Source organism: Gekko japonicus, unplaced genomic scaffold, assembly GCF_001447785.1.
Source record: "Gekko japonicus isolate JY-2015 unplaced genomic scaffold, Gekko_japonicus_V1.1 scaffold3464, whole genome shotgun sequence".
Taxonomy (NCBI): domain Eukaryota; kingdom Metazoa; phylum Chordata; class Lepidosauria; order Squamata; family Gekkonidae; genus Gekko; species Gekko japonicus.
The window spans coordinates 119,001-130,135 of record NW_015176081.1 but is presented as its reverse complement, the minus strand read 5'-3'; the positions used below and the strand labels follow the sequence as shown (position 1 = coordinate 130,135).

The 11,135-nt window shown below is 55.7% G+C and overlaps 1 protein-coding gene across 2 annotated transcripts in view; it reads right to left on the bottom strand.

Annotated features, from left to right (window-relative positions):
- Window positions 1-1,452: 1,452 nt before the first annotated feature.
- CACTIN (cactin, spliceosome C complex subunit) overlaps window positions 1,453-11,135 on the bottom strand; it is a 26,424-nt gene continuing 16,741 nt past the window's right edge. For both annotated transcript variants that reach the window (XM_015426732.1, XM_015426731.1), the window contains exons 8-10: window positions 8,749-8,880; window positions 5,730-5,983; window positions 1,453-2,349 (exon numbers count right to left, since the gene is read on the bottom strand). In XM_015426732.1, the coding sequence (XP_015282218.1) occupies window positions 1,859-2,349; window positions 5,730-5,983; window positions 8,749-8,880 (877 nt within the window). In that variant the 3' untranslated portion in view covers window positions 1,453-1,858. The remainder of the gene's footprint in view (window positions 2,350-5,729; window positions 5,984-8,748; window positions 8,881-11,135) is intronic.

The following is an 11,135-nucleotide window of genomic DNA, read 5'->3' as shown; positions in this document are numbered from 1 at the left end:
TCAACACCTACCGGGGCAGTGAGTTCTGCGAATGAATTACACATTCCATGAAGGACTTCTCTCTGTCGCCCTTCCACCTCCTTGGGTGACTGCAAGTTTTAGCATTTGGGAGATAAGGGAAACACTCTCCCGCTAGCAGGCATGATTTCCTCCATCAGGAGAGATAAGAACGCCGTTTCGTTGGAAGACAGAAAACAGGCCCGGCAACAAAGAAGAAGAAGAGATTGGATTTTAGCTGTGCCAGAACTACGGCTTGCCCAAGGTCATCCAGCCAGGTGCAAGTGGAGGAGTGGCAAACAAACAAACAAATACCTTTTATTGGCATAAAATATTACAAAGTGGAGGAGTGGGGAATCAAACCCAGTTCTCCCAGATTGGAGTTCGCGCACTTAACCACGACACCAAACTGGGAATAGCCAGGCAATTAAGGACCCATCCTGCCTGAAGGTGTGTGTGGGGGAATTCCATGGAAGTCTACTCTGGAGCAGGGCTGATGCAACCAACGGGATCACTGCCAAGGGCAACGAGGGCTACTGGAGAGCCAGGTTGGTGTCGCGGTTAAGTGCGCGGACTCTAATCTGGGAGATTGTTATGAGGAATCCCAGAGCCAGGAGGCAACATCAGGGGAAGGCCTTAACCTCTCTGCCCTGTTGCTGGCCCTCCGGAGGAACTGGTTGGCCACTGCATGAGACAGGATGCTGGACTAGAGGGACCACTGGTCTGATCCCGCAGGGCTCTTCTGATGTTCTTATCAGGGAAGGCCTCAGCCTCTCTGCCCTGTTGTTGGCCCTCCCGAGGAACTGGTTGGCCCCTGTGGGAGGCAGGATGCTGGACTAGAGGGACCACTGGTCTGATCCCGCAGGGCTCTTCTGATGTTCTTATCAGGGCCTCTATGCCCTGTTGTTGGCTCTCCAGAGGAACTGGTTGGCCCCTGTGGGAGGCAGGATGCTGGACTAGAGGGACCACTGGTCTGATCCCGCAGGGCTCTTCTGATGTTCTTATCAGGGCCTCTATGCCCTGTTGTTGGCTCTCCAGAGGAACTGGTTGGCCCCTGTGGGAGGCAGGATGCTGGACTAGAGGGACCACTGGTCTGATCCCGCAGGGCTCTTCTGATGTTCTTATCAGGGCCTCTATGCCCTGTTGTTGGCTCTCCAGAGGAACTGGTTGGCCCCTGTGGGAGGCAGGATGCTGGACTAGAGGGACCACTGGTCTGATCCCGCAGGGCTCTTCTGATGTTCTTATCAGGGCCTCTATGCCCTGTTGTTGGCTCTCCAGAGGAACTGGTTGGCCACTGCATGAGCCAGGCCACTGGACTAGACAGACCACTGGTACAATCCAGTGGGACTCTTCTTATGTTCTTAACCCAAGATTTTGCCAAGACCAACCTTCTCCAATGGCAGCAGAAAAACCAAACAGCATCAATAAACTGGTTTTATTTCAATCGGATGACTTCCTGAGAAAGAGCCCACTCAACCAACACAGCCTCAGGAAATCTTACAAACTGTTAAAAAAAAAAAAAATCTGGCGCCACCAAGAGACCAGACCAAAGAGGAACAGCCCCAAAGGCGGAGAACCTAGACGAGGGAAGGAGCACCCTCTAGTGTCCATGGAAAGAATGGCACCCCCACAGAGGCTGAACAGGCTGGTCTACGCACAGCATATACAGCTGAGCTGCCCACTATACATGGGCACAGCAGGAAAGAAAAGCGTTCCAGTCGCCTCCTGCATCTTACTGGCATTCTCAGTGAGTGGTCCTGATTCTGGTCCGATTCCATGTGTCCCTCAGCCGCCATCAGCATCTTCCTTGCCGACCTGGCATTGCCCGCTTGGGAAAAGAAGGAACACCACAACCCCCGCCTCACCGCCGGTACCGGTACCGCTTGAAGTGGAACCACAGCTGGAAGATACCGTTGGCGAACTGGCAGCGGAAGCCATGGCGGTGGGAGTACTCCCACTCCCGGTTGACGATCTTGAACGCGATGTCCTCGTAGGGCGGGCCGGCGTGGAAGCGCAGGGTGGCAAAGTCCTTGTTGTCCGGGCAGGCCTCTAGGAAGTACTCGGGGGTGGAGCGCTTGTCGATCAGGTCCGGGTAGAAGATGTTGAACTTGTAGCCCTGCACGATCTTGGGCGGGGGGTTGTCGAAGTCATAGTGGGTCTGGTTGTATTTGTTCCACTCGAAGCCTGTGTGGACCCGGTTGAAGAAGCGGGGCTTGCGGGGACGGTACTTGTCGGCCCACAGGTAGGCCTTCCCCGTCAGGGGCATCTCCACGCTGAACTGCCCCTCTTCCGCACCCATCCCCTCCTTGGCCCGGCGGAAGAAGATGTCCTCGGCGCTCTCACTGGCGTCGCCTGGAGGGGAGAGAACAAGGAGATCAGAGAAAGTAAGAAGAGCCCTGCTGGATCGGACCAACCGTCCATATCATCCAGCATCCTGTCTCACACAGTGACCAACCAGCTCCTCTGGAGGTCCAGCAACAGGGCACAGAGGCCAAGGCCTTCCATGATAAGAATTTAAGAAGAGCCCTGCTGGATCAGACCAGTGGTCCATCCAGTCCAGCATCCTATCTCACACAGTGGCCAACCAGTTCCTCTAGAGGACCAACAACAGGGCACAGGGACAGAGGCCTTCATAACAACATCAGAAGAGCCCTGCTGGATCAGACCAGCGGTCCACCTAGTCTAGCATCCTGTCTCACACAGTGGCCAACCAGTTCCTCTGGAGGGCCAACAACAGGGCATAGAAACCATGGCCTTCATAACAACATAAAAGTCCTGCTGGATCAGACCAGTGGTCCATCTAGTCCAGCATCCTGTCTCACACAGTGGTCAGCTGGTTCCTCTGGAGGTCCAGCAACAGGGCACAGAGGCCGAGGCCTTTCCCTGAAGTTGCCTCCTGGCCCTGGGATTCAGAGGATCAGTGTCTCTGAATGTGGAGGTTCCCCTCAGTCGCCATGGCTAGTAGCCATTAACAGACTTATCCTCCATGGATCTATCTCATCCCCTTTGAAACGTGTTTATTCCTGTGGCCATCACATCATCCTCTGGCAGCGAATTCCTGTCCTGAAGAAAAGATCCAGTATCAGATGAGCTGAAGCCACAAACCAGGCTTGGGACCTTCCCCTCTTTTTGACCCTTGGAAAGGGAGGGTCTGGCTGAGATGGAGTGAGTGGTTTGAAGTCACCCAAGCATGTTTCATATGGACGAGAGGCAGCGTGGCATAGCCTGATGTCATCAGAACTCGAAAGCTAAGCAGGGTCAGTACTTGGCTGGGAAGCCACCAAGGAAGGCTCTGCAGAGGAAGGCCATGGCCAACCACCTCTGCTGCTCACTAGCCTTGAAAGCCCCTGACTGGGGTCACCGTAAGTCTTGGATGAGAGACCACCAAGGAAGGCTCTGCAGAGAAGGCCATGGCCAACCACCTCTGCTGCTCACTAGTCTTGAAAGCCCCTTACTTGGGTCACCGTAAGGCTTGGATGAGAGACCACCAAGGAAGGCTCTGCAGAGGAAGGCCATGGCCAACCACCTCTGCTGCTCACTTGCCTTGAAAGCCCCTTTTGCTGGGGTCACCATAAGGCTTGGCTGGGAAGCCACCAAGGAAGGCTCTGCAGAGGAAGGCCATGGCGAACCACCTCTGCCTCTCGCCTGCCTTGAAAAGACCCTCACTGGGGTCACCGGAAGTCAGTTGCGACTTGATGGCGCTTACGTCCCGGCCCTGGTGTTCCTTGGAGGTCGCCCTTCCAAATACTTGCTGGGGTCGGCCCTGCTTCGCTTCTGAGATCTGTCGAGATCGGCCTGGCCTGGGCTATCCAGGTCAGGGCTGTACGCTGCCTTCGCGACGCAGGTTCCAGAAGGCAGCATTTGCACCCGGATCTGGCCTTGCCCACTGCGTTTCTCTGCAGCGTCCACGTGGCATCCCCTTCTCCCTGATCGGCAAGGATAAGGTGAGCCGGCCAAGCATGCCACACCCTTAGATCTCTGCCAGGTGAGGTTGGGGCGCAGAAAAGGAAGATGGGGGCGGGGGGGGAGGGTCTTTGCCTGGTTCTACTAAGGTGACTGACAAGCAGGTTTGGTACCAGACTGGGACACATCCCTGTGACAAAAGGAGGCATCTGGAAGATGGACAGGGAGAACGTGCCCGCTCATTTTGGCGTAGTGGTTAAGAGCGGCGGATTCTAATCTGAGAGAACTGGGTTTGATTCCCCACTCCTCCTCCGCATGCAGGAAGATGGGTGACCTTGGGTCAGTCACAAGTTCTCTCAGAGTTCTCTCAGCCCCACCTGCCTCACAGGGGATCTGTTGTGGCGAGGGGAAGGCGATTGTAACCTGCTCTGATACTCCTTCGGGTAGTGAAGGGCGGGGTATAAAAACCAACTCTTCTTTTTCTTCTTCCTCCTTTTCTGGGCCGGTCTGACTCATGCCTTAGCTGCAGTTTGCCAGATCGCTTCCCTGAAGCTTTCCCAGGACGCCCATGCCGAGATCAGAAAGCCTCCTCGATTTGGGGAGATTTAGGGGGGGTGTTGTGTTCTGTTTTATCCTGAAAGGGAAGGCGTCCCCAGTCTGGGTGGAAGACCACCTCTGCCATAATTCCCCACCCCCCAATTTCCAGCCACAGGCTGCCTGCCCAAGTTCGGAGAAGAGATCGAGAGATTGCTCAAGGTTACGGAGAGGGAACTCTGCTGACGTCAAGGATGCCTAACAGAGCCATTTATTCACAGCTGGGAGTCCAGGGCCCCCAGAGGCCGGAACAAAACGCCGTGTTCTGGGTCGGCTGAGGACACCCGATTTGCCAGCCAGCCTGAAGATCGTTTTGCAAGACGAGTGTTTCCAAAGGGCTGAGTTAAGGAAGACAGGGCTGAAATGGGGCTGCTGCAGGGAGTGGTGGCGGCTACAAGCATTGACAGCTTAAAGAGGGGATTGGGTGAACATATGGGGCAGAGGTCCATCAGTGGCTCTTAGCCACAAAGTATAGATGGAACACTCTGTCTGGGGCAGGGATGCTCTGTATACTTAGTGTTTGGGGGGGGGGCAATAGTGGGAGGGCATCTGGAGTTCTGTCTGGCGCTGCGCGTGGACCTCCTGGTGGCACCTGGTATTTTTGGCCACTGTGTGACAATACAGAGTGTTGGACTGGATGGGCCACTGGCCTGATCCAACATTGGCTTCTCTTATGTTCTCATGCCTGGGGCAGTGATGCTCTGTATTCTTGGTGCTTGGAGGGGACCAACGGTGAGAGGACTTCTGGAGTTCTGGCCCCGCTAGTGGACCTCCTGGTGACACCTGGTATTTTTGGCCACTGTGTGACAGAGTGTTGGACTGGATGGGCCATTGGCCTGATCCAACACTGGCTTCTCTTATGTTCTCATGCCTGGGGCAGTGATGCTCTGTATTCTTGGTGCTTGGGGGGGGGGCGCAACAGTGGGAGGGCTTCTGGAGTTCTGGCCCCGCTGGTAGACCTCCTGGTGGTACCTGGGTTTGGGCCACCGTGTGACGCGGAGTGTTGGACCGGATGGGCCATTGCCCTGATCCAACATGGCCTCTCTTCTGTTCTTAAATTCAACTAAGCCCGTGTAACCGGGTGGATTGCACATTCCACTCCTGTTGTATCTGAGACTGTAAGCTCCTCGGGGCAGAAATTTGCCCTTTGGTCACTGCACTGCCAACGACGGTGCTCCGTGTCGCCAAGATCAGAGCCCCCCCCACTTCAGATGCAGCTACGCAGCGCCCCCTACCTGTGACCTGCAGCTGCTGGCGGGAGAGCAGGAGACGCTGGAGGTCCTCGTCGGCTTCCACCACGTGGGCGTCGAAGGGCAGCTCGTGGGAAGTCAGCAGCCGGGGGCTGTACTTGCCAGCGTCGTAGTCGTCCAAGCTCTGCTGGATGAGGTCTTCCTCCATCAGGACGGCCTCTCCTTCCCCTTCCGCTTTGGTCTCGCCCTCGGCAGAGGAGGGACCGGCCTGTGGCGGGGCGCTCTCCTCGGCCTCCACCCTGCAAAGAAATGGAGGAGGGGGCGGATGTTGTGGCCTGTGAAGGACCCCTGAATAAGCATGGCTTTCCCCCCTTCCCTGCTTCCCCTGAGCCCGTGGTGGCAGAAATCGTTCTCCTGCCCTCAGATTTATCCTCACAGCAACCCTGTGAGGTAGGCCCACCCAGAGAGAGACGGCCATGGGCTGGAGCTCTGTGGCCAATCAGGGGATTTGAACCTGTGCCTCCTCAGTACGACGGGAGGGGCCGTGGCGCAGTGGCAGAGCCTCTGCTTGGCACGCAGGAGGTCCCCGGTTCAATCCCCGGCATCTCCAGTTAAAAGGACCAGGCAGTAGGTGATGGGAAAGACCTCAGCCTGAGACCCTGGAAAGCTGTAGAGAGGGGCTGTGGCTCAGTGGCAGAGCATCTGCTTGGCATGCAGGAGGTCCCCGGTTCAATCCCCGGCACCTCCAGTTGAAAGGATCGGTCAGTAGGTGATGAGAAAGACCTCAGCCTGAGACCCCGGAGCTGCCAGCATGAGTGGACAACACTGACCCCGATGGACCAATGGACCAAGCGCTTGAAGCAGCAGAAGGCAGCTTCGTGGGCTTCCCTTGCCGCCACTCCACACTGGCTCTCCTTTGCCCTCTCTTCCCATTCGCTGCAATCTCCCTGCCCCCCTCCCCAAAACCTAAACTCCTTGGGGCAAGAATCTGCAGGGAGCCTAGTGCATGTGGGTGGGCGTTGTTTAAACAAACAGCGCACGTTCCGACCCCATCCCGTTGGCATCCCCTCCTTCCTCTAAGGACCTCAGGCCGACAGACCTCACCTTCCCTTCACGACAACCCTGCAAAGTAGGTCAGGCCGAAACACGAGCGACAGGATGCCAAATGGTCTTTCTGGTCAGGTTGGGTCTCCCTTCCCCAGCGCCCGACACTCTAACCCAGGGGTCTCCATGGTGCCCACCGACGCCTTTCCCGGTGCCTGCCAAGTGCTTTTAGGAGGTAGGTGGGCGGGGCTAGGGGTGGCTTTCCCCCCAACGGGGCTTCTGATTGGCCGTGCAGACTTAAAGGCGCACCATTAAATGGAGCTTCGGCCTGGAATGCTGAAGAGTTACTATTAGACTTGTATTAGACGCCCACCCCACAGCTCAGTGGCAGAGCCTCTGCTTGGCACGCAGAAGGTCCCAGGTTCAATCCCCGGCATCTCCAGTTAAAAGGACCAGGCAGGAGGTGATGTGAAAGACCTCTGCCTGAGACCCCGGAGCTGCCAGCCTGAGTGGACAACACCGACCCCGATGGACCAAGCGCTTGCCTGAATCAGCAGAAGGCAGCTTCGTGGGCTTCCCTTGCTGCCACTCCACACTGGCTCTCCTTTGCCCACTCTTCCCATTCGCTGCAATCTCCCTGCCCTCCTCCCCAAAACCTAAACTGCAGTCTCCTTGGGGCAAGAATCTGCAGGGAGACTAGTGCATGTGGGTGGGCGTTGTTTAAACAAACAGCGCACGTTCCGACCCCATCCCATTGGTATCCCCTCCTTCCTCTAAGGACCTCAGCCCGACAGACCGCACCTTCCCTTCACAACAACCCTGCAAAGTAGGTCAGGTCGAAACACAAGCGACAGGACGCCAAATGGTCTTTCTGGTCAGGCTGGGTCTCCCTTCCCCAGCGCCCGACACTCTAACCCAGGGGTCTCCATGGTGCCCACCGACGCCTTTCCCGGTGCCTGCCAAGTGCTTTTAGGAGGTAGGTGGGCGGGGCTAGGGGTGGCTTTCCTCCCAACGGGGCTTCTGATTGGCCGTGCAGACTTAAAGGCGCACCATTAAATGGAGCTTCGGCCTGGAATGCTGAAGAGTTACTATTAGACTTGTATTAGACGCCCACCCCACACACCCCCAGCTTTTTTGGCCAATCATCCATCAGTGGCCCGGTCCTGACTGGACATCTGATTAGATATCGGATTGCTTTAACATCTGATCTCTCTGTTTACATGGTACTTCATGATGATATTATTATGTGCAAATTGTTATTTTAACAGTATTCTAATTGTTGTACACCGCCTGGAGCCCGTTTGGGGAGGGCGGTATATAAATCTAATCATCAGTTAAACAAATAAATATAATCTTGATCCTTGACAATTTGAGGTTGGCTCCATCTGCTGCAGCAGCCATTTTTATTTTTATTCTTTTGTAGACAATTTTATTAGTTTCAGAAATAAAAAACACAAACACAGACAAAGAAGACAACAGAAAACAAAAAATAACATAGAACAGTAAACATACATTGGAGGTTGAACTCTAGTCTCTCGTTTAGTTTCACATGGTATCCTCGAATCCTATCCTTATGCACCTAAGTTAGTTTATATATTTCCTTTCTGAGAGTCATTACGCCAGTCATTTTTATGACTGTGCCCACCACCCTCTCAATTCCAAAGGCGCCCGCAGGCTGAGAAAGAAGACGAGGAGGAGGAGAAGATTGGATTTATACCCCGCCCTTCACTACCCGAAGGAGTCTCAGAGCAGCTTACAATCACCTTTCCCTTGCCCTCCCCACGACAGACACCCTGGGAAGTAGATGGGGCTGAGAGAGCCCTCCTGAGAACTGCCCTTGAGGGAACAGCTCCGAGAGAACTTGTGACTGACCCAAGGTCACTCCAGCAGCTGCCATGTAAAGAAGTGGGGGAATCAAACCTGGTTCTCCCAGCTTAGAGTCCGCGCTTCTAACCACCACACCAAACTGGCTCTCAAAGGTTGGGGACCTCTGCTCTAACCACTGCCCCGCACTCCCTACCTGCTGCTGCCGGCGACTGGAGAGGTTGGCTCCTTTTTGATGATGGGGAAAAGGGGCTCGCTCTCCACCCCTTGCTCCTGTTTCAGCTTGTACAGTTTCTGGCGCAGGACGTCCTGGTGCCGCTCCCTCAGCCTGCAGTCCGTGGGAGAGAAAGGTGAGCACATCTGCATCAGAGCAGGGTCTTGCCAAGCGGGGACAGAGAGTGGCCACAGCAGCTGTGCTCCTGCAGCTGAGCTCTTCAGCGGGGTCAGGCCTCATCACATGACCTGCTCTGGCCAATCGCTGCTAAGCTGGCTGTCGCCTCCTAGGGCCAGGGATTGCTGGTGGGGCCCAAGCTCAAAGGCCCACTGTTTTTTGGCCCCCTCCCAATTAATCCACTTCTTGTTTCTTTATAGAGCACGACAGGGTACCAGTGACCTGACCTCAGGACATAAGGACATCAGGAGAGGCCTGCTGGATCAGACCAGTGAGGGTCCATCTAGTCCAGCATCCTGTCTCACACAGTGGCCAACCAGTCCTTCTGGACGGCCAACAACAGGGCAGAGAGGCCAAGGCCTTCCCTGATAAGAAGGTAAGAAGAGCCCTGCTGGATCAGACCAGTGAGGGTCCATCTAGTCCAGCATCCCGTCTCACACTGGGGCCAGCCAGTTCCTCTGGAGGGCCAACAACAGGCACAGAGACCGAGGCCTTCCCTGATGAGAACATAACAAGAGCCCTGCTGGATCAGACCAGTGGTCCCTTTAGTCCAGCACTGTGTCGCACACAGGGGCCAACCAGTTCCTCTGGAGGGCCAACAACAGGGCAGAGAGGCCAAGGCATTCATAAGAACATAAGAAAGGAACTGCTGAGTCAGACCAGTGGTCCATCTAGTCCAGCATCCTGTCTCACACAGTGGCCAACCAGTCCTTCTGGAGGGCCAACAACAGGGCAGAGGGGCCAAGGCCTTCCCTGATAAGAACCTAAGAAGAGCCCTACTGGATCAGACCAGTGAGGGTCCATCTAGTCCAGCATCCTGTCTCACACAGTGGCCAACCAGTCCTTCTGGAGGGCCAACAACAGGGCAGAGAGGCCAAGGCCTTCCCTAATAAGAACCTAAGAAGAGTCCTGCTGGATCAGACCAGTGAGGGTCCATCTAGTCCAGCATCCCGTCTCACACAGCGGCCAACCAGTTCCTCTGGAGGGCCAACAACAGGGCACAGAGGCCAAGGCCTTCCCTGATAAGAAGGAAAGGAACTGCTGAGTCAGACCAGTGGTCCATCTAGTCCAGCATCCTGTCTCACACAGTGGCCAACCAGTCCTTCTGGAGGGCCAACAACAGGGCAGAGAGACCAAGGCCTTCACTGATAAGAAGGTAAGAAGAGTCCTGCTGGATCAGACCACTGAGGGTCCATCTAGTCCAGCATCCCGTCTCACACAGGGGCCAACCAGTTCCTCTGGAGGGCCAGCAACAAGGCATAGAGGCCAAGGCCTCCATAAGAACATCAGAAGAGCCCTGCTGGATCAAGCCAGTGGTCCATCCAGTCCAGCATCCTGTCTCACACAGTGGCCAACCAGTTCCTCTGGAGGGCCAACAACAGAGCACAGAGGCCGAGGCCTTCCCCTGATGTTGCCTTCTGGCGCTGGGATTCAGAGGATTAGTGCCTCTGAATGTGGAGGTTCCCCTCAACCACCCTGGCTAGTAGCCATTGATAGACTACGCTCAGAGGAGTTTACGTTTTGTCTCTGCATGAGTCTCTGTTTGGGGCACATTCTAACAGGAAGGAAGCAAGCCCACCAAAATGCCCTAGGGCCCAAACGCAAGGCGAAGTGCCAGGGTAAAGCAAACGTGCCCTGGGGCAGAGGAAGGCGTACGAGACGATGGGGGAAATGAGACCCGAGAGCGACGGGACATCCTGAGCTATGTGTTGGAAGCAGGCCTGTAGCCAGGAGTTTGTGGCTTGCAGGGCAAAAAAATTTCCGGTGGGGCCACCATTATATTTATGTCAGCTCCAGTCCACCCCCAAGTCCAGCTGCCGGCGGCCACCCCTCTCCCTCCCCTCCTGCAAGATTTAAAGGGCCCTTCAGCTGATCAGCGGGGAGCACGTGGCCCACCAATCAGCTGGAGGGCCCTTCGAATCCTGCAGAAGGGGAGGGAGAGGGGCACGTGCTTCACAATGAGTAAGGGCATGGTACTGCCTCCCCAGGACCATCCAGATTCATGAGGATCCTGGGACATGGTACAGGCGTCCCAGCTCAGCCTGCCAGCAGTTCCCTCCTCTGCTCCATACCCCCAACAAAGGTGCTTGGGGGGGCAACAGTGGGAGGGCTTCTGGAATTCCGGCCCTGCCGGTGGACCTCCTGATGGCACCTGGGTTTTGGCCACTGTCTGACACAGAGTGTTGGACTGG